At 41.7% G+C, this 26,827-nt stretch overlaps 2 protein-coding genes across 9 annotated transcripts in view; one reads left to right on the top strand and one right to left on the bottom strand.

Annotated features, from left to right (window-relative positions):
* The window catches only part of BMPER (BMP binding endothelial regulator), a 247,675-nt gene that overhangs the window by 64,053 nt on the left and 156,795 nt on the right, over positions 1 to 26,827 (bottom strand). For 6 of the 8 annotated variants that reach the window (XM_027574993.2, XM_027574997.2, XM_027574991.2 and 3 more), the window contains 2 exons: positions 21,352 to 21,681; positions 14,470 to 14,806 (listed from right to left, as the gene is read on the bottom strand). In XM_027574993.2, the coding sequence (XP_027430794.2) occupies positions 14,470 to 14,806; positions 21,352 to 21,681 (667 nt within the window). Of the gene's footprint in view, positions 1 to 11,891; positions 12,704 to 14,469; positions 14,807 to 21,351; positions 21,682 to 26,827 lie in introns of those variants that run through there. The other 2 variants (XM_027574994.2, XM_027574996.2) reach the window with 2 other exon arrangements.
* LOC113911067 (nascent polypeptide-associated complex subunit alpha, muscle-specific form-like) overlaps positions 21,426 to 26,827 on the top strand; it is a 163,041-nt gene continuing 157,639 nt past the window's right edge. Inside the window, exon 1 of the mRNA XM_027573257.2 lies at positions 21,426 to 21,595. Coding sequence (XP_027429058.1) covers positions 21,426 to 21,595 — 170 coding nt within the window. The remainder of the gene's footprint in view (positions 21,596 to 26,827) is intronic.

The raw sequence follows: 26,827 nt of genomic DNA, 5'->3' as shown, positions 1-26,827 counted from the left end.
GCAGACAGGAGCCATGTCTATCTCACTCACCAATGTAATCCCAACACACAGCACTATGCCTAACACTTAACAGAGTGCAAAAAAATATTGATTAAAGAGCTGAAGGGAGAGAAAGAGGGAGGAAAGAGGCAGGATAACTTAACTGATGCCTACACAGATAATTCCCTGTCATATGCACAGGAGTGCATGCATTTTTCTAGAAAAAGGACCTTAGCTTTTGTTAGATTCTCAACAAGGACTGTGGCCTCCCAGAAGTTCAGAATCACTGAGTTACCAGTATCACATCAGTCAGAACATCTTAAGCAAGATGTGAAATAAAAATCAGTTTCTTTCTTTAGAAATTGCTTCTAAACAGTCTTTAAAGGCAAAAAGAAGAAAAAAGATGAAAAGGTTAGAAACAATAGGTGCAGAGCACTAGAATCAAGCACTGCCATTCCCTGATGAACTCGGCCTTTCGCACTGGGATCTGGCACTAGTGGGTCTTAGCGCTAGAATTAATACTGTGGGCCAGAAAAAAATTTGAGTAGAAAAATGGCCACCATTTTGAAATTCACGTATTTCTATTTAAAAGACCAATAGGATGAAATTGGTTTATTTAAAATTCAGCCAACATAAACTATAGCACAATGCTTCCAAAGCCTGAGCAGATAATTCTGCTTAAAAGAAAAGAAAATATTTTAAAAGAAGAAAACACCCTTTGAAATGAAAATAAATTGTAGCACATGTACCATTTGTAAAACCCAAGTGTTTTTAGCTCAGTTTAGAAAATGGAGAAAATTTAGGGTGGAGGACAGGGGATGAGGAGGCACTATTATCAGATTATGATGGTAATGGTCAAAAGCATAAGCTCTAGGTCAAATATATTTGGTTTCAAGTCCTGACTGCCTCTATTTTGCCTGGTGACCGTGAGTGGTATGTTTGACTCCTCCATGCTCCTGCTCCTCATCCACGCAAATGGAACACTACATGCAAGCAAAGCCCTCAGAGGCCGCCTGGCCCATAGTGAGCACTCCAACATGTAAGCTCTTACTCCTCCAGTTATTGTAGCATTGTCCACTATTATTAACGTCGTAATATATTATCAGACACCCTCCCCCCGAGTTTCCGGCCCATAATGCCTGTCAATCAATGTCAGCTAACACGGTTGCTGGTATCTCCTATTACCAAAGCCCATGGACTCATTATCTATAGTAATACAGCCCTCTGTTTTCAGTCAGCTTCTGGATCTGAAGCTTTTTATCCCCTCAAGTAACTACCAACTTCAGCTTTTCTGCAGCCCTTATTTGCTCTTCAGGCCAATAAATCCTAATGGTGGCCACAAAACCATGGGTCAGTATCTGTTTAATATCTTTCCTTCCCGGCTTTGATCACAAAGACAAAATGAAGACTCCAAATTCCTGGTTTTCTTTTCATATGGAAAAGCTTTCAGGGGCTCTGAAAGGTCTTCTGGCCCATATTATTTGAGCAGCTCAAATGCATCCTACCTTCAAGCTCACACATGGGCCATTTGCTTGTGATGCAATGAACAAACCAGCTTGTCTTCTCTCTCTTTTAAAACTCCAAACACTAGGTAAGGCAGTAAAGATCATAGGGAACTGCTCTTTCATGTTAAAAGAATTATTAATTCCAGTATCGCCACCAGATTTCCCCATTTCCTTGCAAAGCATTTATTTCTCTACTCTCTGTGCCCATTGACTGGGCTCTTTAAAAGTCTAACGCCAGTAGAAAGGAAACAGATTTTTACAGATACATCCTGTCGGCTGATCTGGGCACACAGTCCTCGCCCCTGTCTCCACGTCTGCCTGAGGACGTTGGGGAAGAGAGGATTTGGGCAGCCCTGCCTCTGCACAGGAACCCTGGGCTCTGATCCTGACCAGCAACAAAGCTGTGTTGTATTCAGCCCTCCCTCTCCCCTCACTGGCTGGGCCCTGGGTCCTCTAAAAGTACCCGGGGTGGTTCCCTGCACTGGGCTCTCAGTGAAAAGTATCTCAGTGACCAGGAGAACTCTGACTCTGGATTCTAATTATGACTCACAAATAACCTAGCAGAGCAAACCCAGCACTTCTGCTTGGCCTGGCCTTATAAACAAGGAGGCAGTAAGGCCAGTCCCCTTTCACTCACCAAAAAACACATAAAAAGATTTACTTTGGTGTTTGTACTTTGAACTACACACCAAGGAAATGCCACTGAACTCCCATTACCACTTTGGTCTAAGTGGGCATACACTTAGCTCCTAACCCCTAAGCCACGGACCCACTCTGTATTCTCATCTCTAACGTTTAGAGATAGACTGTAGAGGATAAACACACACACACACACATCATAATAAAAAAAGTAAACTTGTTGAGTAGACAAAATCTCAGAGAATTGAGTCCCTCGGGGACCCATAAACACCTGGAAGCAATTCTTCCTATAATTCCTCCACCTTGTACAGAAGTTCTCCAGGTGTGGTCCCTGACCCCTAGCATCACCTGGGAACTTGTTACAAATGTACATTCTGAGGCCCTGCCCTGGGCCCACTAAATGATTCTAAAATCTGCTAAAGTTTGAGAGTCATGACTTAATGCATACAATATATAATAGGTGTATAAAAACTAATAAGTAATTGAATGATGAATAAGTGAAAAGCTTCAGCTTTACTGAACCACTGCTCAGAATAACCTGCTCCAGTTAATGGCTGAAAGACCCTATGTGTCCCTTCCATTGTCTGATGGATGGTGGGGCATAAACTATAATGATCCCACTGAGGCCTCTGCCTCCTGACTCATGGTCCATACCCCTCATTGTTTATGACCCCGCACCGTGGACGCACCATGGAATATCCTTCTCCTAGCCACCTGTGCCAGGCTCTTGCTGGCCTCCACAGCTTTGAACGTGCAGGCTCCTTTGGCTGGAACCCCTTACTCCTCTTTCTGTGCAGCTAAACTCTACATATGTTTTTGGTTTCAGTTTAGGAAGTCACCTCCTCCGGGAAGCCACCCCCTGGCAGATTCCGACAACACCGTGTACATCTTCTTTCAAAAATGCATCCCTCCCTACCTACAGTCCTGTTTACTTGTCTTGCTCACTCACTATCCTGATTTGCAAGCTCTGTGAATCAGAGGACTCATTTATCTTGTTCACTGCCCTATCTCCAGCACCTTGAACAACGCCCAGTGAATTATTTAATCAATCAACAGTGACTATAAAATCATCTAATTTTTTTACACTAGATAATATATATCTATTTTCATTTATTATTTATTGATTTCATTGACTCCTAGACATGAATAATTGACCATAAACTTAGAAAAGAGGACTGTGGATACATAAAAAAAATTCATCATTTCCTTCCTTAAGTAAACTGCCCCTTGGTCTTTTTTTTCCACCAATATACACACTTCTGAATTTATTTATATACACATTGCCCCCTCTGAAAGCCTGTGTGTGAAAGCCTACTACTCCTTTTACTTGCCAGGCCAGAAGAAAAATAAGATTGAATATTAGATTTCCATGTAAATAGAGAACAGTATGTAGGACGATCCACGAATGCAAAAGTTACATCTTACTGTGTATTTGCACGCTCTCCATTGATTTTAATTTCTGCCAACTTGATTAGGAAATGGCCAGAGAATCCTGGAGAGCCATCAGACCCAGTACAGCCCTGCACTCTGGACTGAAGCCCTGTTGCTGCTCCCAGAACATACGAGGACCACCACGACACCTTTGAGAAGCCCATGATGCGGCCAGGACACCAGCTAATTTTACAAGATTCTGCACCTGTCCTTGTGGTTTCACTGAGCCACACAGCTGTACTTATGACACATCAAAGTTCCAACCCATCTGTATGTGGCCTGATGGAAGCCTGAGGACACCTGTCTCCAGGCTCTCTTGATTCTGAGTTCTGGCACCCAAATGCACATCCTGATTTTCCAAAGGATAACCTGAAACAACAAGGCTCAGACCTGCCCTCATGAAGGCCACTGTATCTTACTGGTGACGTGGCCAGCAAAAGTAGAATCCTTGGTCATTCCATCTGGGCTTTACAACAGAAACATCATCCAGCCTCATGAGCAACCTGTTGCTCTATTTCATAATGAAAAACACTGCAAGTTCAGAGGTGCTAAGTATAAAATAATGACCAAAACATATGAGCTTCCAGGAGCCTACAGTTTAGTAGTGATAAGGTTTTTTTTAAAAAGACAGGTATAATACATGTGTCAAATCTACAAAGATAAGAGAAGTAGTCTAGGACCATGGAGTAGGGAGAGGGAGCCCAGAATTGGTGTAGTCACATCAAACTGTTTGAAACAGTTAAAAAAAAGAGTGCTCATATTATATTTTCTGTCAGTATTTAAGAAACAGTAAATCCAAAGATAAGTCAAGATTGATTTCTACATATAGTAGTTGTCTATTGCTGTGCAACAAGTTTAGTGGCTTACACAACAAATTAAGTAGCTTAAAACAACACACATTTACTATCTCAGTTTCTCTAGATCAGAAGTCCAGGCAAGGACTCTGCTCGGGGTCTCACAAGGATGCAATCAAGGTGTTGGCTGGGGCTGCTGCTTCATCTGGGCCTCAAATGGGCAAGGATGTGCTACCAAGCTCATGTGGTTGTTGACAGCATACCCATCACTTTTTTTCTTCCCCTGACAAGTGTGTGTTTTTTTAATTACTTAATTTATTTTTAATTGAAGTATAATTGACATTCAATATTATATCAGTTTCAGGCTACAGCCTAGTGAATCAACATTTATAGACATTACAAAATGTTCACCACGATAGATCTAGTTACCATCTATCACCATACAAAACTATTACAATATTATGGATTATATTACTTATGCTGTACTTTTCAACCCCATGACTTATTTATTCTACTTCTGGATATTTACCTGAAGATAATAAAAACGCTAATCCAAAAAACTATATGAAGCATTATTTACAAGAGCCAAGATATGAAAGCAACCTAAGTATCCATCAATAGATGAATGGATAAGGAAGACGCAATGGAATATCACTCAGCCATAAAAAAGAATGACATCTTGCCATTTGTGACAACATGGTTGGACCTAGAAGGCATTATGCAAAGCAAAATAAGTCAGACAGAGAAAGACAAATACAGTATGGTTCCACTTATATGTGGAATCTAAAAATCAAAACCAACCAACAAACCAACAAAACGAAACAGAAACAGACTTACAAATACAGAGAACAAACTGATGGTTGCCAGAGGGGATGGGCTTGGGGGAAAAGTGGACTAGGGGAAGGGATTAAGAGATACAAACTCCCATCACTTTCCAGAAGTGTGAGTCATGGCAGCCTCCTTTCTGGTCTTCAAACTGGCCACACCTTCCCAGCATCGGGGTCTGTGCCTTTCCCCCTGCCCTGGCTAGGCCTCCTCACCAGTCCTTCCCACCTGCCATGGACTCCACTCAAAGGAGAGCTACTCCTGCAGCTTGTCCCTGTGCACCTAATTCAACATTGGCCTCTGTCTATCTCTGCCCTATCTCCTCCATTACTATTCTCACAGTTGGCGGTGACCTTGTTTCTTATTTATTGTTGTCTGCCCACACTAGACTTTGGGTTGTCTGAAGGAAAAGCTTTTGTCTCTCTTGCTCAGTCCCAAATCGCCAACCTACATCAGTACCTGGCACACAGCTGGTGCTCAGTTGAACATTGTAAAAGGAAAAAATTAAGTAATTAATGAAATCTTCTTCCAAACATCATGGCAGAGCAGGATATTTAAAAAGCTGAATGGACAGCGAGAGACTCTGAGAGCAGCCATGGACCAGGGGTCCCATCAGGCTGGCTGCTCAGACTCCATGGGCAGCCCTGAAGGAGTCTCCTCATCTCTCACCTCTCAGTGCCCCAGTTAGCTCAACAGGGAATAGAGAAAACACTACCCACGCCAGACTTGCTCTCGTGGATGGAAAAGGCCTTGTGCTCATCAATAATGAAAACATAAGGAAGCTACACCAGACTGCCTCCTGCTTACTGAGAAGGAATCAAGACCTCCCCGAAGCAACCAAGAGAAGTACTACAAAATAATCAGTGTTTTACCTGTGACAATGACACTCACTGAAATGTGTTCAAAAGCCTCGTCTAATTACATCCCAGGATGTAATTTTCTGAGGAGAAACACTGCAGGATTCTAGGAAGTTTATGCTGAAAATAAACTCAAAGCTAAAATTAAAATCAAACTGAAATTAGATTTAACCTTGAGCCAGGCAGGCTGTGTAGTGAAGAATTCACCTTGCCCAAAAGTCTGGCCCTGGACTTCGGCTCCCAGGGGGGTGATCTCTAGGCCCCTGGAATGTCCTGCCTGTCCGGAGTATTGTTTTTTGCCTGGGAACTTTGGACACCAGACACTAACAGTGTGATTATGATGGGGGCTTTGGGCCACATCACCACAGTCCCAACTTCCAGAGGAACCGGACACTAGAGGCACCAGCATGACCTCTGGGAGGAGCTGCAGACCAGAAGTCAGCCATGCGGGTAGCAGGTGGTAGGCCCAGTAAAATCCTTGGACATCAAAGGCTCAGGTGAACCTCCCTGATTGGAAACACCCGGTGAATAGTGAATGTTGCCAGCAGGGTGGCCAAGAGGCGTTAATGCCAGTCCATGACTCCATGGGAGATGACAGCAGAGGTTCATGCTTGGACCTCTCCTGGACTCTGCCCTGTGTCTCTTCTGATCTTAATATATGACCTTTCCCTATAATAAACTATAACCATGAGTATAACAGCGTTTGTGAGTTCTGTTAGTCCTTCTAGCAAATTATTGACCCTGAAGGTGATTTGGAGAATACCTCCCAACTGGTGGGGTCAAAAGTGAGGGTTGTCTTTTATGGACTGTGCTCCCTCCACCTTTGTAGTTGGCTAGCTGTACCATTGGCCCAAACTCTTCAGGTAACCTACCTGCTAAGACAGGTATTGTTTTTCTTTATTTCTTCTTTAAAGGATACTGTTTCTCTTTTTGATATGAAAATTTAAACATGAGATGACTTTAGACTTGGATACAATGATGTCCAAGCAACACTGGACCTTTCCAAGTGCACTCATATATATATATATATATATATTTTCTGCATTAGCCCCAAGAAAATTGGACTAACCAGAAAGGGCCCTTCTGAACTGAAATCCAGGCACTTAGAAGGCCGTTGAAAACCTTTCTTTTGGGTTATGTTGGTAGAGCAAACAGGAAAGAATCTACCTGTGGCTGACATGGAAAAGAAAAGATGTAAGTGTTCAATGAGGCTTAGGTTCCAACCTGCCAGAAGGCTCGGGGCCAGCGACAAGGCAGAAAGGGTCTGACTCCTCGGGGAGAAGACTGAGGGGTGCCAGGGCATAGGGTCAGTTTGCCATGGCAAGATCACCCATCAAGGTCAGTTGTTGTGCCTCTAAAAGAGGAGGCTAATTTGAAGTCCTAAGACCAACTGAGAGAGACCAACACAGAAACGTCTGTGGATCAAAACACTATGTGAGAAGATGGCAAAGCCAAATCCTATCTGAGAGATAAAAGAGGAACTGGGAGGTCCAAATGGCTTTCTTTTTTTTTTTTTTTTTTTTGAAGATTTTATTTTATTTTATTTTATTTTATTTTATTTTATTTTATTTTATTTTATTTTATTTTATTCATTAGAGGGAGACAGAGATAGCGAGAGAGCATGAGCCAGGAGGAAAGGAAGAAGTAGGCTCCCCGATAAGCAGGGAGCCCAGGACCCTAGGATCACAACCTGAGCCAAAGGCAGACGCTTAACTGACTGAGCCACCCTGGCACCCCTCCAAGTGGCTTTCAAGTGAATTGTGAGTAGGCAGAGGTAGTGCTGAGCTCCAGAGGCAGTCACAGCAATAGGCTCACACAATAAGAAGTGCTGACAGTTCTTGGAACATGGAAGGTGGACCAGAGGCTCTGCCTGCCCTGACCAGTATAGACTGACCAGTCTATTCCCTGATAGGACAGAGACGCATGCACACTCTGACTGTAAGTGTGTAACTGAGTGTGGGGATAAAGACCTAAATGGACTTGGAATTAAGGGTAGCAGAGGTCACATATCAGAGAGGATAAAAATGGGAGAGAGGCTAGCAAGGGAGCTGAGACACATTTCCTTCCAGGGGTGACTTCCAGGGGTGATGCTGGGTGAAATACAAAAGGGTAGAAAAGATATCCCTCATTCCCCAGGGAACCTAAAACCCAATGCTGGAGAGCCAACGGCAGTGCAACATAGCATATGTTAAATAATGATACACACAGTCAGCATATCTAAGAAACTAAAGAAAGAACATTTATGGTGGCGTGGGATGAGACTTTAGCTGTACCTTCTGCTTAAATCAATAGTAGAAAATGGGGGCATCCCAGGAAGGGAATGACATGGACCCAGAGGCAGGAATGTGCATTGTATATTTAGATACAGTAAAAGGAGTAGCCTAGGGCAGAAGTGAGAGAGAGAGCAAGAGAGCACACTCATGAGTAATAATGACAGTATTTGTCTTTCTCTGATGGCCTTATTTCGCTTAGCATAATACCCTCTAGTTCATCCATGTCGTTGCAAATGATAAGACTTCATTCTTTTTGATAGTTGAGTAATATTCCATTGTATGTATATAACACATCTTTATCCATTCATCTGTTGATGGACTTCTGGGCTCTTTCCATATTTTGGCTGTTGTGGACATTGCTGCTATAAACAAATGGGATTTATTCCTGGGATACAGGTGGTTCAACATCCGCAAATCAATGTGATACACTACATTAATAAAAGGACAAGAACGATATGATCCTCTCAAAAGATGCAGAAAAAGCATTTGACAAAGTACAGCATCCTTTCTTGATCAAAACTCTTCAGAGTATAGGGATAGAGGGTACATACCTCAATATCATAAAAGCCATCTATGAAAAACCCACAGCGAATATAATTCTCAATGGGGGAAAAACTGAGAGCTTTCCCCCTAAGGTCAGGAACGCAGCAGGGATGTCCACTATCACCACTGCTATTCAACATAGTACTAGAAGTCCTAGCCACAGTAGTCAGACAACAAAAAGAAATAAAAGGCATCCAAATCAGCAAAGAAGAAGTCAAATTCTCTCTGTTTGCAGATGATGATACTTTATGTGGAAAACCCAAAAGACTCCACCCCAAAACTGCTAGAACTCATACAGGAATTCAGTCAAGTGGCAGGATATAAAATCAATGCACAGAAATCAGTGGCATTCCTATTCACCAACAAGACAGAAGAAAGAGAAATTAAGGAGTTGATCCCATTTACAATTGCACCCCAAACCATAAGATACCTAGGAATAAATCTAACCAAAGAGGCAAAGGATATGTACTCAGAAAACTATAAAATACTCATGAAAGAAATTGAGGAAGACACCTAGTAACATTTTAAACTTTAAGGGTGGACTTGTAAGGGCTGAAGTCTGATAGGTGGTACAACTGAGGTGTCTACTGCCACCTGGTGTCAGCATACCTTATTGACAGATTCAGAGTGACTACTCATCCTGAAAGCTTAGTGTGCCAGAAGAAAAATAAAAAGAAAGGCCTATAATGTCACACTTTAAAATGAAGATCTCATTTGATTTAGGATCCTAGTTCTAATGGTAATTTGAGACAAGTTATTAAAAGATGTAAAGAGAAATGTTCCCAGCATGTTCTCTGAAGCAAGGGAAGATTGAGTTGATTTTAATTATAGAATCACAGTTAGTTTTATATGACTTTCTCACACACAAACAGACACACAAAGTCTGTACTCCTTGCCTGATCTCTTCTCTTGTTTTATAATAAATGATTAGTTTCCTTCCCAGGAAAACACAAAGTGGGTCATCCACAAAGTCTGTGATCTTCTCCTGGAAGGAAGCCACTGTCAGTCCCGGGACGCCAGTATATCCAACAACACTGTGCTATGGAGGTTCCAGTGTTCTCCTGAGCTCCTCCCGACTCCTACCTCCCAGTACCTCTGCGGGAAGGACACATCTGTGAATCCTCTGGCATTACTTCAATTCCTTACAGCTGTACAAACCACTGCATGGAAAGAAAAGAACATTTCCTAGACTGGGAATCCCCAGACACTTTCCCAAACCGAACAAGTGAACAGTTTTTGCTCTGATGAATTATATCCCATTAAGAAGAACAGAGAGAGGAAAACAGTCCTGAGACCACTGTGGTCTATAAATGCCTGGGCTTTGCTGCAGTTCACAGCCATTTTTCCTGACTTCTCTGAAATGTGGGCCGCCCTGACTTCAGAGCCCTGCTGTACTGGCAGGTTACGCCTTCTTGTAACTATTTTATCCGGGATTTGGGTCTGCATTTGGGAGAAAGCCCATTGCCGATGTTTCACACACAACAATGTGGTCTTCTCTTTCCCGGGTTTGACCCACACAGCCCGATCCGCCTCCTGGCTTCTCCCTGCCCAAGGCTTCTCATCAGTGTGGTCCAAGACAGCAAGTGGGGAGCAGATTTGATGCTGGTTGCTGAGGATCTCGAGGGAGGGTTTGGGTGGGGGACCGTCTGCCTATTCCTCCTGGATGTCTCAGCTGGCATCTGGGACATGAATAGAGAAGGCAACTTGAGGCCGGGAAAGTGAGGTGAACATGAGAAAGGAGAAGAGAGGCATGAACATACTCGACATATTCCCCTCGGGGGAGCCCGTGCATGAATCCAAATAGAATTCAAAGGACTTCACATCAATTTTTACACAGTACACTACCTCCCTAGCTACCAGAAATTTCTCTGTAACATACCAGTGAAGGAGAATGCAAAAAATTATTCAAGGAAATTATCTAATTTAAGGACAAGTCATTTAGCAACTCTAGGACTTTAGATGCATTATCAATGCAGCCAGCTAAAATTTTTACGTGATTTGTAATTAAATTATCTTGCACCTAAACATATTCAATTACTGAATTAAACCAAATTATGCTGATCACAAAGCTAAATTAATATTTAATTAAATATTACATTTTTATGCCAAATGAAGCCATGATGAGTAGAACTGATTTGTGAGGAAAATTAGCAAAACTGAAAAAGTTTCCCAAAAGACAAAACAAAAATCTTGGCTAATTTCTTATTCATTTATCAAGTTTTTCAAGTCTTTAGACAATAGACAATTTACTATTTAAAATGCTGAACTAGATAAAAGACCAAAATAAGAGTTTTAAATCCTAGACATCTCAAAAGTAAACTCTAATTCAGAGAAATCAGAATTATGACTTTCACTTTATAAGAATAGTTATCTCCTATTTATAACAGAATTTGCCCTGTGGAATTTATCACATGATTAAGAAAACCCAAAAAAGGTAACATTTCCTCAGAAAAATATCTTCTTTGTTCTCTCCCTTCTCCATGTCATAAATACAGTGCTGCTGGGAAGGCTGCATTTGTATGCTATGTGACCTTATTCTTTGTCCTTACAGGAAATACTCATATTTCTTTGGAGGGTGAAGGGAAAATGCAAGGAATCAAGTTCATACACAATTTATGTATATGACTTTTCATGATATCAAGGCAAATCCTTGATTCATAAATAATATCACAGCCACAGTCATGTCTATGTTTTCAGATTCATCTTAGAAATTTCACCAATGACATCAACTATACAGGCAAAAATTTACATGGGTTAAATATCATATGATTACCACTTTCTTCTTTATTCACTTTAATATTATTTGTCATGAACATGTATTACTCTAATAAGACAAAAAACACGTTTTTAAAAGGGATCGCAATGGACTCTTGTCTTCTACCATCTCACTCAGTGTCACCAATGAGAAACAGTTCATTTTTAAATTGTTCCACGGATTTATCAGCGAGAATCTATCTAATCCGTTCTCCATGATAAGAGCAGGAGAAGATATGGCCAATCAGAAAGAGCAGTGCCAGAGCTGGGGACAAGAGTCTCCGGGGGAAGGAAGGGACACAGGACAGGAGCCACTATGCCAGCACTAGCCGTCTCCCAAGTACAACATGGCACTGCCCGTTGACCTCAGTCCTTGGAGGAGCTAGCCCACCAGGCAGTTACTGTCATACCCATTCTACAGGTGAAGAATCTGAAGCTCAGCTAGCCACCAGGGCAACACAGCTAGAAAGTGGCAGAGTAGAGACGAGGTCCAACTTGGTATCACCCAACACATTCTCTGTCCACTGCTTCTTAAAGCCTCTCTAAGGTTTGGTCCTCATGGGAGATCCCCTGGAAACAAAACTGCCTTTCCATGTTGACCTTGTTCATTTTCTTTTTCCTGCCACACGGATGCTTGAAAGAAAGGAAGAAACCCCGGATCTGCCCAACATTGGCCCCCCTCACTTGAAAATGCACGAAGACACACTCTTGGTTGGGGCATGAGATCATCAGCAGGATGTGTGACAGGCAGGATTGCCCAGCTCCATTCTCTTGAGCTCCCCTGCTTCCTCTGGGAAAGAGTGGCTGGCCACGGGAGGGTGCTCTGCCACCACCCCATGCGCAGTGGAACATGAGCTCACCTCCCACCACATCCCGTGCTCCAGTCCTTATCGCAAAGGTCCCGGGAACATTCTCATAAACTCCCCAGACTCTGCACATCAAGCCCCTAACACAAGCAAGCACCTCCACTGTGCTGCTGTGGAGGCTGCAGCAACTTCCGAGGGCAGAGGGGGAGCATCTGCCTGGCCACCTCACAATTCCGCTTCTCTCTGTTCGCGTCTGTGTCATTTCTCACGACTTCTGCCAAGGTGCTCATCAGATTGCTGTTTGCAGTCCAGGGATCATAATAGGAAATAAATCGCCACAGGGAAAAGAAACAGAAATTTGCAAAAAGGGACTAATCTCTGCAGGCCTGCTCTCCAATTTCTGTTTTCAACACACTCCTCTGAAATGGGATAAAAATCAAAGGTGTAGACTGTTGGGGCCCTGGGAGAAGCACAGCCTTTCCTTTCTATGTTAGACAGAGAAGGGTCTAATCCAAACCTGCAAATGGGGCAGAGGAGCTTCCAAATGAGTCTTTATACTTGTTCATTTAATTTAATTGATAGAAGAAACCACAGCAGCCATCAATTAATTACAGAGCACTTGCTATGCACTTGCACTGATGTTCATAATCTCACTAAATCTGAATTACAACTCTCTAAGGTGGGTTCTTTTATTATCCCCACTTCACAGATAAGCAAACTAAGGTTTAGAGAGCTTAAATAATTGTTCAAGGTTGTAAAGCTGGGCTGGATTTTTAGCCCCATAAGACCACAAAGCTCTTACTTGCTATGCTCTACTGCTTTCCCTCAGACCTTCAAGTGATGGGTATTCAGATCCCAAACGAAGCCTGGTTTGTTTGTCCAGCTGTTTAACTCACTCCAAAGTCTTACATTAAGATCTTTCAATTTCAGTAGACAAGGGTGGGGTCAACCTAGGGGGTGGTACAGGAAGGAGGAAGAAGGGAACCCAGAGAATTCAAATTTATAACAGGAAAATGGCTTGAAAGAGCTAACTGTAGGAGTTGGAGCCAAATGGTTTGGCAGACGCAGCCATGTTCAGGATGCGTGATGACAGGGACAGTCCTTTTTCCACTCCACTTTGAGCTCTCTTTATAGAACTTTATCTTTTATGTCCAAAGATCAAATAAAAAAAGATCACATTTAACGAGAACTAGGGGAAATAAACTGGTGGCAATTAAAAAGTAAAAATAACTTCTCTGTGGCTTCAGACCACAGGAGCTTTCCCATTTTAAGAGGCACAGGCAAATCACTTCAACAAGGCCTTTTGGGCTGCATCGTCTCATGTTTCCTCCCACACCCATGGTGGTTAAAGTTATAGACAGTCATAGCTCTTGAAACCGTGGAATTGTGTAATAAATGGAAGTACAACCCAGCCAGACTCATCAACTCACAAATGCAACCTTGCAGCATGGAAGAAAAGGTTATGGAACCCATATTCTCAATGAGAGACTTTCCTTCTTCAATCTTCGAGCCTTCTTTCTACTCCACCCTGACTTTAGATGCAAAGTCTGAGAGTTGGCCAAGACCCAAGGAATTTTCATTTCACTGCCTTGTTTTCCACTTGCAGATTTGTTGGGGCTAGACAGTGAGGCAGACCTGAACTCTTCCTCAGGCCTTAAATAACCAGGTTCACTCAAACATCCAAAGGCAGCCAGAGTTACTTGAGATTCCCACCTCTGCTCTATACCACCACTATGTAGGCAGAATTCGGGAAGCACTCCTCAACCTTAGAGTCAAGCCAACACCTAGAAAAATCACCAGTTTCCCAGTGAGCCTGCAGACACAAAAAAACAGAATGACCTATAGGCGATAACTCTGAAATACTCCCTGCAATTTCTTAATTTGGTACATAATGTGGGACTGAGTCAAGATAAGATCTGACTCAACACAAGAAAGAAAAAGTGTTTACCATGTGCACTGGGGGCCCTTGTTTTATATGTCAAGAAATTTCATACACTCTGTTTCAAGGTTGAGTCAATCCTTGGTCTCTAATCAAAACCCATCCCCCAAAGCACTGTACCTACCGGTAGAAAGTGGCATAGTCCACAGTTGAGTGGCAGGTCTGAAACTCCCAGGATTTGAGTTTCTGGCATTCTCGATGAGCTCGGAGCTTTACCTTCACCGTCCCCTGACACAGTTCAGGCACTGGTTTTCTCTGAGGTCTGTTGCAGAACTCATTGGACTCTACCCTCCAGGACTCAGCAAAGTCATCCACATCAAACTTGAAGTTTCCATCTCCACCAATTAAGTCATCACGCTTATGTCCATTGTAGTTGCCACAAAGACCACAGAGTTTGCCCTTGAGATGGGGGGCAGCCATGACTTCAACAAAACTGTCTCCATCCCAGGATATTTCCAAACCTAGAAGAAAAGAAGAGGAAAAGAGGATCAACCACTCTTAAATCCACCAATAATTCCCAAGTGCATGTATCCTTACATAGTACATATGACTAACCTCTAACAAGGAACACTAAGGGTCTATCCAAATTCTTGGTTACTGTTTAATCACACCATATTAAATTTTGTATTACAGTACGTGAAACACTTTTGGGGGTTCAGAATTTTTAAACTGTATAACTTTTGTCCTTATATGGTACCTCACATACCCTGGTTTGACTTGTAGAGGACCACTCATTGACCATGTTCTTCTTAGGTTTATAGTTTTGCCCTTTTCTATAGTAATTGTGTTGATCCATCTTGTGCTTTCATTTATCCAATGGTAAGTGAAATGTGGAAATGGAAAGATAACGAAGATAATTTTTAATGTAATTTTTTCTTTATCCAAAAATCCCCCATGTAATTATACTAAATGTCAAATGAAAATATCTAAATTATTTGTTATAGTGAAACTATTAAAGTAATAAATATATAGCTTCTGAATAGATCCTCTTCAAAGGAAAACACTCATATGGAAATGTCTGACATGAAAACGTTTGCCTCCTCATCATTTTACAGACATCCCCGAGACAAGGATGGTTGTTTAATCAATGTTTCCTAGGGTAGAGTTGTTGTGGAACCCTTCCAGTCTTCACAGCCCTGAGCTTATCATAAAATTCAACATTTGAGGAGGCACTGGAGGCTACGAGGCCATGTAGAAAAGTTCCTCATGTGCTAGAAATGAACCAGCAGGGCAGAAGCACCTTGTTCACCAAGGAAATAATCTTTGCTCCAGAAGGTAGAGAACAGAGGCTCCTCTTAGTTTGCTGAACACTGACCATCTAATATGCTAGAGGTTTTGTCTATAAACATTCATGTTTTTTTCAGATATGTGGCCCAAGACTTCAAGATCCATCAGCCTATGACCCCACTGAATAGTGCCATTTCTATGTCACTTATAGACAGCTAGGTTATGCTGTCACACACCAAAGATCAGTCTGACTAGAAGGTCACATCAAAGATCAGTCTGACTAGAAGGTCAAGAAGAAATGTCCTCATACAGTCCTGATATTGTGTGTGAAAACGCTGTCCATCAGATAAAGCCTTTTCGAGCTCAGTCCAGAGCAAATGACACACTCTCCTGGTCAGAGCTTTTCTTTATGTCTCAAATGTGTGCTGGAAAATTTTCTTACTGTTTTCCTGATAATACCCTCACAGGGCCTGAGTTTCCCAGAGAATGGATGGAGTAGGTACCAGTTCGGTGACACGAACACCAGGAGAACATCTACAACAAGTTGGTGGGCATTTCTGCCCTGGTACTTCTCCTTATTCACTGTCACTGTTTCCTAAGAGTGGCAGCCCCAAGAAAAAGTCCCTTTTTTTAACAAAAAAAGAGAAAGTTTTCCGTGTGTGTTTTTTAAATCTTACCCTCTTGGGTTTCTAACAAAATCTAGTCTTTCATTTACCCTGTTCTGAGCCTCTGAAAAAAGCAACATGACTTTCCTCCCAGAAGACCTTGCAAGATTAGGCTGGTGAGAAAATGTTCAGAAGATGCTCAGAAGTTGGGGGATGAGGCAGTGATAGGAAAGAAGAAAGGGGCGGCAAAGGAGGGAATGGATCTCGTCTGGATATAAAATTGGCATAAGACGAAATCAGAGTGATGTAAGATTAGTAAGAAATGCCCAGAAGTAGGATTCTAAAGCCAATATTCCTTAAGTCTGAACATGCTCCAAGAGGAGAGAAGGCTAGCCAAATAGCATTCCTGTGAGTAGGCCACACAACTGCCACAAGAAAGAGTTACAAATCCACTTTAGGGAGTTACTGATAGAATAAAACAGTGGTCTGAAACTGGGTTTCTCAAGAAATAAACAGAAAGGCCCATAAGGAAATCACTGTATGGCAAATGAAAGGAATGGAAGCATTCTTAGTCCAAGGCAAATGGTAGAGAAGATTTCTTGGTTTGGAGAAGAGCTGGATTCAGAAAAGCAATTAACTAGAGTTGGGTAAAGAAGCAAGGAAGAAGGTCATAAGAAAGTCTCTCTTAGAGAGAGGTAAACCAAGAAATAGATTCTTAACTGTAGAGAACAAACTGATGGTTACCAGAGGGTAGCAGGCGGCGGGGAGGGAGTTTAAATGGGTGGTGGGGATTAAGGAGGGCACCTGTGATGAGCACTGAGTGTTGTATGTAAGTAATGAATCACTAAATACTACAACAGAAACTAACTGTATGTCAACAACTGGAATTTAAATAAAAATTTGTAAAGGAAAAAAAAGTCTCTCTTAGGAGTATTTTGGTGAAGAGAGTAGAGCAATGGGGCAAGGTGATCAGAGAAAGGACACACTGAGAATATCCACACACTGGACTGACCTCCTCGATGGATCTCTGTGAGACAATGGTGTCACCTCCGACAACCACAACTCTCCTATAAAGAGATTTATATTTCTTCATACCCCACCATCTAACACGTTATCTGGCATATAGTATATACTCACTAAATGAATGAATTACCCTGTAAATTGACACACTGAATCTGGAAAGCCAAAGAAATGCTGAATTTCATGCTAGTTAAGACACTGAAATAACAATTTTGAAAAAAGACAAGCAAACTATAATATGATTTGTAATACACTCTCTAAGGTATAGAAGAAACATGACCTCAGAAGCCTGTAGCCAGGCAGCTGCCCAGCAAGAGAAATGAGGGAATAAAATCAATTCCATATAACATTCTAACTTTTAGAACATACTTCCAAAGACTTTCCATGTTGCAAAATTTTCCAAACTGCAAATCTCTTTCCTAGACAGTAGGCAAATACTATTCTTCCAAATGCCACAATGGTTGAGAATTTATATCCAAAGGAGTTCCAACATCATTACTGACAATGATATAACAAATTTGAGACTTTGGGCAACTGAATTCATCGGAAATCAACTCACAGTGAACAAGCCAATCATTATGTTCTTTTCATGCAATGGATTGGTGGTCCGTGCAGGTTTGGGAAGATGCAGACCCACTGTTTCTAGTAAACTCTTCTCAAAACTCTTGACCTCTCAGTCATAAAACAAAACAAAACAAAGCATGGTCCCCACAGTAAGGGAATAATTTGTAATTCACTCTCTTTTCCTCCTCTTTTCTTTGTTATTAGGAGGATTTTCAATGGACCAAATCTAAATTTCATATTGTATAGGCATGACTTACGCAACTATAGATGCCTTTGTCTATGGCTATATCATATACATCTGCGTTTGCATGATTGTCATTACCCTCTACATAAGTAAAATCCATGCAAAGTAAATTACAATAGAGACAGGCAAAATAATGAATAAGTTGTAACTGAAAAAATTGCTCTTCCAAAAGATATTTTAAATAGGCATCTTATGAGATGAAAACCTTGTGGCAGGGGTTGGGGCTAGTCCTTTCTACAGCTGGGATGAGGTTCCCCATTCCTCTGCATGGGAAATTAGGTAGAAATAACTGGCAGAGTCAGGAGGCCAAAGCCAAGGCACACGTCCCATCTGGTGGTGTAAGCAGTAGCCACGTTCTCTCCTCTGCCTGAAACACTTTCCAATTATCCCTTTTCACCAGTGAATGTTTTACCAACTTGTTTTTTACCCTTCAAATGTGTAGCCAGGCTCCAGACCACTAGGGGTTTTTTGTTTTGTTTTGTCCTGGGGGGGGGAAGGAAGTTGTTTCTCTTTTGTTGTTGTTTTTGTTTTGCTTTGTTTTGTTTTTTTTTGTTGTTGCTGTCATTGTTGCTTTTGCTGTTGTTTACTCAAAGGACAGAGGAGGTACAAAATCTATATACACACCATAGTGATGCTTAAAAATTGATGGTTTTCTGTTCAGATTTTATACCAAAGGAAAAAAGAATAAGAAAAAATATGTGTAGTCTCCAGGTTCATAAAGTATAGAACTCTACCAAAAGCAAAATAAAAAACCACACTCCCACGTGCTAATGCCTTTGGGTGGATCTGACGTAACTCTCTCAGGTAGAGTTGAGGAAGTGAACAGATGGCAGAAAGGAAGTATTTTTAAATTAATCACTAAGAGCCAAGAGTTGGGGTAGGAGTGTGATGGGGGTGAGCAGTGCTTTCTCAAGCTACTAAGCCTGCTCCGTGCCCTCTGTACCACCCCGGTTGTTATTAGGTAAGCAACTACAGCCTAATCCCACCACGTGGCATGGCCACCTGCACTCTTCTGCCAAATGATTCCGTCATGAAATGCTGAGTTCATAAACCACAGGGGCAAAGAGTCATTCCTCCCCTTTTCCCATCTGCCAGCTGCAGGCTTGATTTAAGCTGTTATTTTGAAGAAAGGACCCTCTGATCATATGAGTTTATGAAATTAAAAAGATAATCTATGGGAGAAGAACATTCCAAGGATATATTGTAGTATTTTAAATGGACAACCAATAAATGATAAAAAGAAAATAGCCCTCAGGGGTAGTACAAACTGAGATTGGTTTGGGGAGAAGACTAGTGTCTGGAAATAGAATTGTTCCATTCCAAGGATAATCTCAACACAAGTTTAGAGCCCAGAGGAATACAGTTCTTCCCTCGGAAACAGAAAGATTATGCTATGGGAAATTGTTCAACTGGGTATTACGGGCATCACATAACTTACTTGCATCTTGGAAAAAAGGAAATTGTAAAATCAAGTTCAAGGCCTAGAAGAGTTAAATTCACTAATCTAATTATGGTGTTTATGATCTATTATTATTTTCTTAGCAGCCTCAACCTTTCACTCATTTTTACAGTGTGGAATCCTGACAAGAGGACACTTATTCCATAAGGTATTGCCAGCCATGGGCAATACAGTATCAAAGCTCCTAGACTGTTAGCAATCTTCCAGGATCCAGGATCCCTCTGGGAATTGGGCTGTGGTTGACCAATAATTTCCATATCAGTAGAATCCATTGTGTTCAGCTGGCATGCAAACAGATCAGCAAGGTGCTTCTAATTACTGCTCTGTAATAATGAGTCATCTTGTGCACAATTTACGAGGAGCCACAAACTGTTGCTTTCTTTAAAGAAACAAGCTGAGGCCTACATCTACAGAGTGACAAGTCATTTGACTAAAACAACAGGTGTCTGAATTTTCTGAAGAGGACTAATCCCTCTAAAATTGAATAAATAGAGCTCTTCACACCTGCTACTTTCAAAGTGAAGCTGGGAGTCCCTCTCCCTTTATAGAATGCTCCAGTACATTAATATTTAACTTTTTCTCACTGAAACCACGTTATGCTCTTTAAATAAAAGCTCCCTGGGCTTTGCCTTGGCTTCCTGCCTTTGTTTAGCTAAGCTGGCATCCCATAAACTCGGATCAATTTGTCAAATATATTTTGGCTTGAACTGAAGCAGTTAACAGCGTTCTGAAGGTACAGCAGAGAACAGTCTCTACAGTTCCTCTGAAGTGCCTGCTCTATCAAATCTTTCCCTTTTGGGTCCTTATTATCTAAAGGAACTGGAATGCATTTGATGCTTTTACAGTTACATTTTCATCGATATAAAAAGCAAGAAATATGGTGATTTCCTCAAGTATCATGCCGACAGAAATAGCATACACCAGGAGAATGTGCGGTTCAATATCGAATTGACAAACAATATGGATTAACCAAAGGCAGCGTGGAAGGAACCAGACATGATATAACTGAATGTGTAAATGGGCTGAATTCATTCTTTGGGGCTGATTCTGAAAGGCAGACGTCCGCTTCTAAGAAGACTCTTTAGGTAGTACCCCACAGGCAAGAATGTGAGCTTTCATTGGGCCGCTAGTAGTAACCTGCTAGCCCCTATGAACAGCTTGGTCTCGGGGGGATGTGTCTGTCCATGGAGTGGAAATACAGAGTCCAGTAGGCCACAGGCAATAGGGGATGCTGAGCAAGGGTAGCAGCAAGCAGCTCCACGTACCCAAGGCTGGGGGAAAGCACTCTCAGAGTGCTCTAAGCATCCTCCAGTGGGGCCATTCGTTCTAGACAATCACTAACTCAGCGAGCACCTTCCCCAGGGTCAAGAATGGACAGGACTGCTGGTCACCCAGCCATGCATACTCCCATCTGCACACCCACACATTTGTGGTTTACTTTGGAGGATTCCCCCCTTCTTGGACAGATGCTAACAAGAAAACACTCTTTCTCACAGATGTGAAACTGCACATTACTGGCTGAGATGGGAGAAACACTGACAATTCTAAGCCGGACATCAAGGGCCTAACATTGCGAGAAAACATGAGAAAGAGGTTATTTGGAGAGCATTTCTTTTTGGACCGAGGATGTCAGCAGATTGCAAGACTGGTGTGACCGACACCGGACTGCAAGGCTTCACGGTGTGCAAATTTCTCCCACTCTTTTGTGCCATCTTGGAGGTGTCCCTTCAGGGCCCCAGTGAGTGGGGATGAGGCCATGCCTGCAGTCGGAACCCTTGTCTGCCTCCACATTGTCTTCAGCGGAAGAGGCAGAGCGCTGAGGCGGTGCTGCTGTGCTGTGTGGGTTGGTGAGGCAGAGGGGTGAGCCAGGGGGACACAGAAGCCCACCTGCTTTGGTCGTCACTTTCAAGAGGTAGCCATCCAGGTCGATGTGGAACTGCGGTGCCTGGCAGGGCAGCGCAATGCGCGAGCCATTCCAGCGCACGGTCAGGTGCTGCTGGAGGCTGACGGTGCTGGCACCCAGCACCAGGTCCACCGACTTGGTCCAGGAGAAGGACCGGGTCCTGCGTGCGTCGTTCTTCACCAGCACCTGGAAGGGCGAGGCAGGGGAGGAGCAGTCTTTTGTCAAAACGTACTGACACGTCCCCTGAAAGTTAAATGTCCGTCCGTCAAAAGTGTTGTAGTGGGGATCTCCGAATACCGTGCAAACGCCGGGCTCTGCGGATGAGTGAGAGACAAAAGCAGGTCATAAACTGAGTGAAGGATTCAAAGAGAAATCAGGGGTCCCTGCAATATTAACTTGGAGGGGGGCACCCGCCAGGTAGGGGAGGGCCTTAGCAGAGACGCACTAGTGGAAATCAACTTAAAAAAAAAAAAAAAACAGTTTGGTTGTTTTAAAAGTCTGGGCCAAACGTCCTAGGACGTGCAATACGTTGGGTGCTTTTGCACTTAAAAGTTATTGATAACACTTCCAAAGTTTTAAACCATCTCTATTTTGGAGCCTTGATATGCTTCTATGGTCTTAATATAAGGGATAGAGAAATGAAACTAAGATAATTTTTAAACAGAACTGCCCTTACTTCAGAACCCATATAAACAAAAACCAGAAATGAATAAAAGGCAGCAAAATAAATGACAATACAGCAAGGCAATAGTATCATTACCATTTAACTGATTCAAAAAATGTGGAAATATGCTATTCTAAATGTTACTTATGTTTTTTTAAGGTATTATATTCAACACCATGTATTTACTAAGGACAAATCAATAGAATTGCTAAACAGACACATGTCTAATACTATTAGTAAACAAAGTACTGATAAAATTAATAGTCTCTATGTTTTTTACAAATACAAGGTTCCTATATTTTGATCTGTGTATCAAAATCTAAAATTGGATAAAAATAAATTGAATGTGTAAATGAGCTGAATTCATTCTTTGGGGCTGATATTTAATAATCATTAATAAATCATTTAATAAATTTAAGAAATTCCAAGGCATTCATCACTTCAAAATACCATTCATTCAAATATTTGTGAAACCCAGGTAAAGTGTGACACTGGGGGCATCTCAGAAATTGTTATAGAAAATTAAATATTGTTTCTTTTTTTTAAATGATATTTGGCATTGAATTTTTTCTCCATGTAAAGATATTTTATCTGTTTTCAGGGAGGCATGGACAACCAGGAAATGAGGACTTCATTTAGATAAAGGAGCCCACATGGTAAAAAAACTATAATAAAAAGATCAATTTCCAGTCAACACCAGCACAGGTTCAGAATACGAAACTATCCTATCAGCAACTGCTCTGAATATGTAAGAGAAGAATTAAAAGTCAACACAGAGGAAGGATGTGCCAACTGATCTGAAAGGACCAATGGGTTCCAAGGCAAACATGTGCTTTTAATTTCTAAAGTGTTTGGAGAATAATGTTGTTTTATGTTATGATACATTATGTCATTTCATATGTCAATTACATTTGACTCCATATAAATCACATGTATTTGGAATTTGGTAAATTATTTGTTCTAAGCTTTCCTTGTCAATATCTGATAGACATCCAAAAAGATACAGTTTTTGGTGTGTAGGACAGTTTCAATGAACAAATGCTTTAAGGAATACATAAAAAGCACTACTTGAGGTAAGAGGGTGGAAGAAGTGGGTGGGGGAGAGAAGCTCTGAGAGCTCAGCAACAAAATTTTAATTTGCCCTCCATTTCTATTCCCTTCTTGTCCTTTTCTTGAATGTTTTTTCCTTGTGATTCCAACTTTACTGTTTGTTGCTTCACATTGGACCCCACCTCCACCTTCCCAATCGTATATCCACCTCCAACTAGTATTCCCATCTATCTAACCACTCCATAACACATGTCCCAGTCCTTTCTCCATGCAATTGCTTTCAAAATTGTCCTATCACATATTTCCCTCACAGTCTAACAAAAGGAATCTTTCCCTGGCATGAAAATGGTGTTTCTTGGTTGACAAGGGGCAAGGCAGTTCTTTGGGACACCCCGAGTAGCATCAGGAAAATTATAGTTCTGAGTTAATACTGTCATGTGCCACAAAAAGACTGTTAACGTGACCACCAGATGCACCAAATTCAAGACAAGGGATTTTTTCAGAGTTCTTAACTCTGCATACTCAAGAAAACCCAGAACAAATCAAGGCTTTTGAGCTTTGAGCTTGAAACAGATGGAGCTGAGCCTGCAAAGGCCAAAACCCTAATGAAGGAGCTGAGATACTCCTGAAGAAATCCTCTCTCAGCTGGGAGCAGCACAGGGAAAACACCTTCTGCCCAGAGTCTGAAGTGGCAATCTTCTCCTTGCCCCAGGGATAATCCATGGCTTCTCCTGGTTTTCTGACAACAACTGCATCCAAATTATCATTACCAAAACCAGGAATAGCTAGCACTTACCGAGAATTCACTACCTCCCCTAGTACTCTTCTCCATGCCTACCGATCCATAAGAAAATGGATATTTAGATTGTCTCCTAAAATTAAACAAATAGCTAAGCACTTGGTAGTAAATCCATAAGGTGAACTATTACCTCGCCATTGAAAAATTGTAAGAATAACATTTGCGATTGAGGAAACGCTTATGACATGTTAAGTGAAAAACAGAAAACAAAATTCTGCCTACAGGATAACCTTTTTTAAAAGGTTTATTTATTTATTTTAGAGAGTGAGAGCATGGAAGAAGAGGGAGAGAGAGATAATCTCTCGCAGACTCCCCGATGAGCACGGAGCCCGACGCAGGACTTGATCTCACGACTCCAAGATCACGACCTGAGCCAAAACTGGGAGTGAGACACTCAACCAATTGAGCCACCCAGGCACTCCTGTCTATAGGTTAATCCTAACTGTTAAAATAAATACACAAATACACACCCCAAAATTGTCAATTTCTTGGTGGCAGGACCACGAGTGATTTTGTTTCTTCCTTTCTTCCTTTTGCTTTTCTGTAGTTTTTGTTGTTGTTATAGTTTTGTTTTGTTTTGTTTTTTTAAAGATTTTATTTATTTGACAGAGAGAGACACAGCGAGAGAGGGAACACCAGCAGAAGGAGTGGGAGAGGAAGAAGCAGGCCTCCCGCCGAGCAGGGAGCCCGATGCGGGACTCGATCCCAGGACCCTGGGACCATGACCCGAGCCGAAGGCAGACGCCCAATGACTGAGCCACCCAGGCGCCCTACAGTTTTGTTTTTAAGAGTCAAAATGTGGGCACCTATAGATAAGGCCAGTTATATGACCAAGCAAATCCTCAAAGAAGCAACAGAAAATATACTGCCTACAGTGGCCCTAGGGAAGCCTGAGCTTACTCATAACTGGGCAGAAAGCAATGAAGGACATCCCAGGGAGACCAGGCAAGGGAAATCACGTGTAACAGGGCTGTCAGGGAACATATTTTTCAAGGGGCCCTAACTTGTAGAAGAGAGGGGTTTGGAGATCAGAATGATTTTTCTCTGTAACAAGATAGAAGAGGCCAACAAAATTTCATGACTAGGAAGATGCTTGAGAATTATGTGTTACATTTGGGGACATTTGTATCATGAGTTAAAATAATTTTGAAACCTTGGCCCTTTTTCCTGGCACCTCTAGGTCCCTGTGCCAGATCCTGCAGGAGCAGTGAACACATGCACTGGAGAATGGCTTGAAGTGAAATGGCTTGAAGTGAGAATCTCAGGGTCACACAAAATCTGCCTAGCTGGAAAGGAAAAGAGCTAGAGAAACACTTAAGGGACACAAATGAATGTTGTAAGCTCACATATTTGTGTGTGCATGTGTGTGCGTGTGTGTGTGTATTTTTTTTTCCAGCAGACCCAGTGAAATGAGCTGCAGTCCAAAATGTCCAGATGTCCAGTCACACTCTTCTGGAAAGCTTGGAATGATAGTCCGAACTAGACAAACAGACCATTCTATAACTAAGTTTGTTTGAGTATGTGTCAGGGGATAGAGAGAAAAATTCCAATTTACAAGTAGTGGTACATTTTTTCATAGTCCTTTAAATCAAACCATCAAATGCCATTTTTGTTTTGGTTTGTTTTCCTTATATGGACACGTCTAAGCATAAAAAAAACACTAGAAGTATATAAACCCAAATATTAAGAGTAGTACTTTTTTTCTCTTAAGTAATGGAATTATGTGTGACATGTATTTTCCTCTTTCTTGTTTATATGTATTTACATTATTATTTACATTACATGTCATTATTTACAGTGACTAGGTATACTTTTAGAATACGAATATTTGTCTTAAAAATGAAAAAGACTGGATTAAAACACAGTGCTTTGATGTTACCTACTTTAATAAGATTGCTATGAGGATTAAGAGAGTCAGGATGCTTCTAAAAACATAATTCCAACATTTTTCTCCTAACCTCATCAGGTACATGTATTTCTGCCACAAGTATATTTATTCTAATGAAATGCCTTCCTTCTGAGAGCAGTGATTATTCCCAAAACATCCGTCAAAGAAAATTAAGGGGAAATTATACAACTCCATGTTATAAAGAAAATAACAGAAATCGAATAGACTCCAAACCCTCACCCCCAAAACACAACCAAACAAAAACAGAAAAAAACAAGTATCATTCATGGTTCTGTGACCAAGAAATAACCACTGTTTACAGTTTGGGAGCTGGGTGTGTGCGTGTGCATGTGCGTGTGTGTGCATGTGCATGTATGTGCTTGTGTGTGTTTTAACATAGTTAAGATTATCCTATACATGAAATTTTATTTCCTCTTCACTTAACATGTCATAAGATATCCCCCGTCATTAAAGTCACTTTGAAAACATACAAAATGACTTTCATTCTCAGTCTTTTAATTCTGCAGAAGACGGTCTCTCCTACTCACGGTACCACAGCACCACACAGATCAGCATGTGTCCAGAAATGTTCTAACCACGAGAAAATCTCAGATAAAAAACACAGCTTTAAACTTTTCTCAACACAAATTGCAGGAAAACAGGTCCTATGGGACTTGGAGTCACCAGGTCATGCAGGGAACCCCAGGTGGGTAAGGTGTGTGATGATGTGCCAAGTTTGAGTCAAGAACCAGGAAAGGCTGGGATTAGACACACTGCCCTTAACACAAGCCCTTATGCTGCTCCAGCACATGATGTAAGCCTCTGACATAGAAAGGCTGTGAGTGCCCCAGCAGGGACTGAACTGCTCCCCGCAGGAGTCTCTGGCCTCACACAAAGGTGTCCCTGACTGCTATCACCCCACAGGACCTGAGGGCCAAGAGATGTTCCACAAAGTGGCACCTGGATTCCTAGAAGATCTTGCATCTTTGTCTTCTGAAGTAAAAACTTAATCTAACTTTACTGTGTGAATGGGTGGGGTGGGGGGGGACAGGAAGGGGG

The sequence above is a fragment of the Zalophus californianus genome, chromosome 12 (assembly GCF_009762305.2).
Source record: "Zalophus californianus isolate mZalCal1 chromosome 12, mZalCal1.pri.v2, whole genome shotgun sequence".
Lineage (NCBI taxonomy): Eukaryota > Metazoa > Chordata > Mammalia > Carnivora > Otariidae > Zalophus > Zalophus californianus.
The sequence above is the reverse complement of the archived record's forward strand: the minus strand, read 5'-3'. Positions and strand labels throughout refer to the sequence as shown.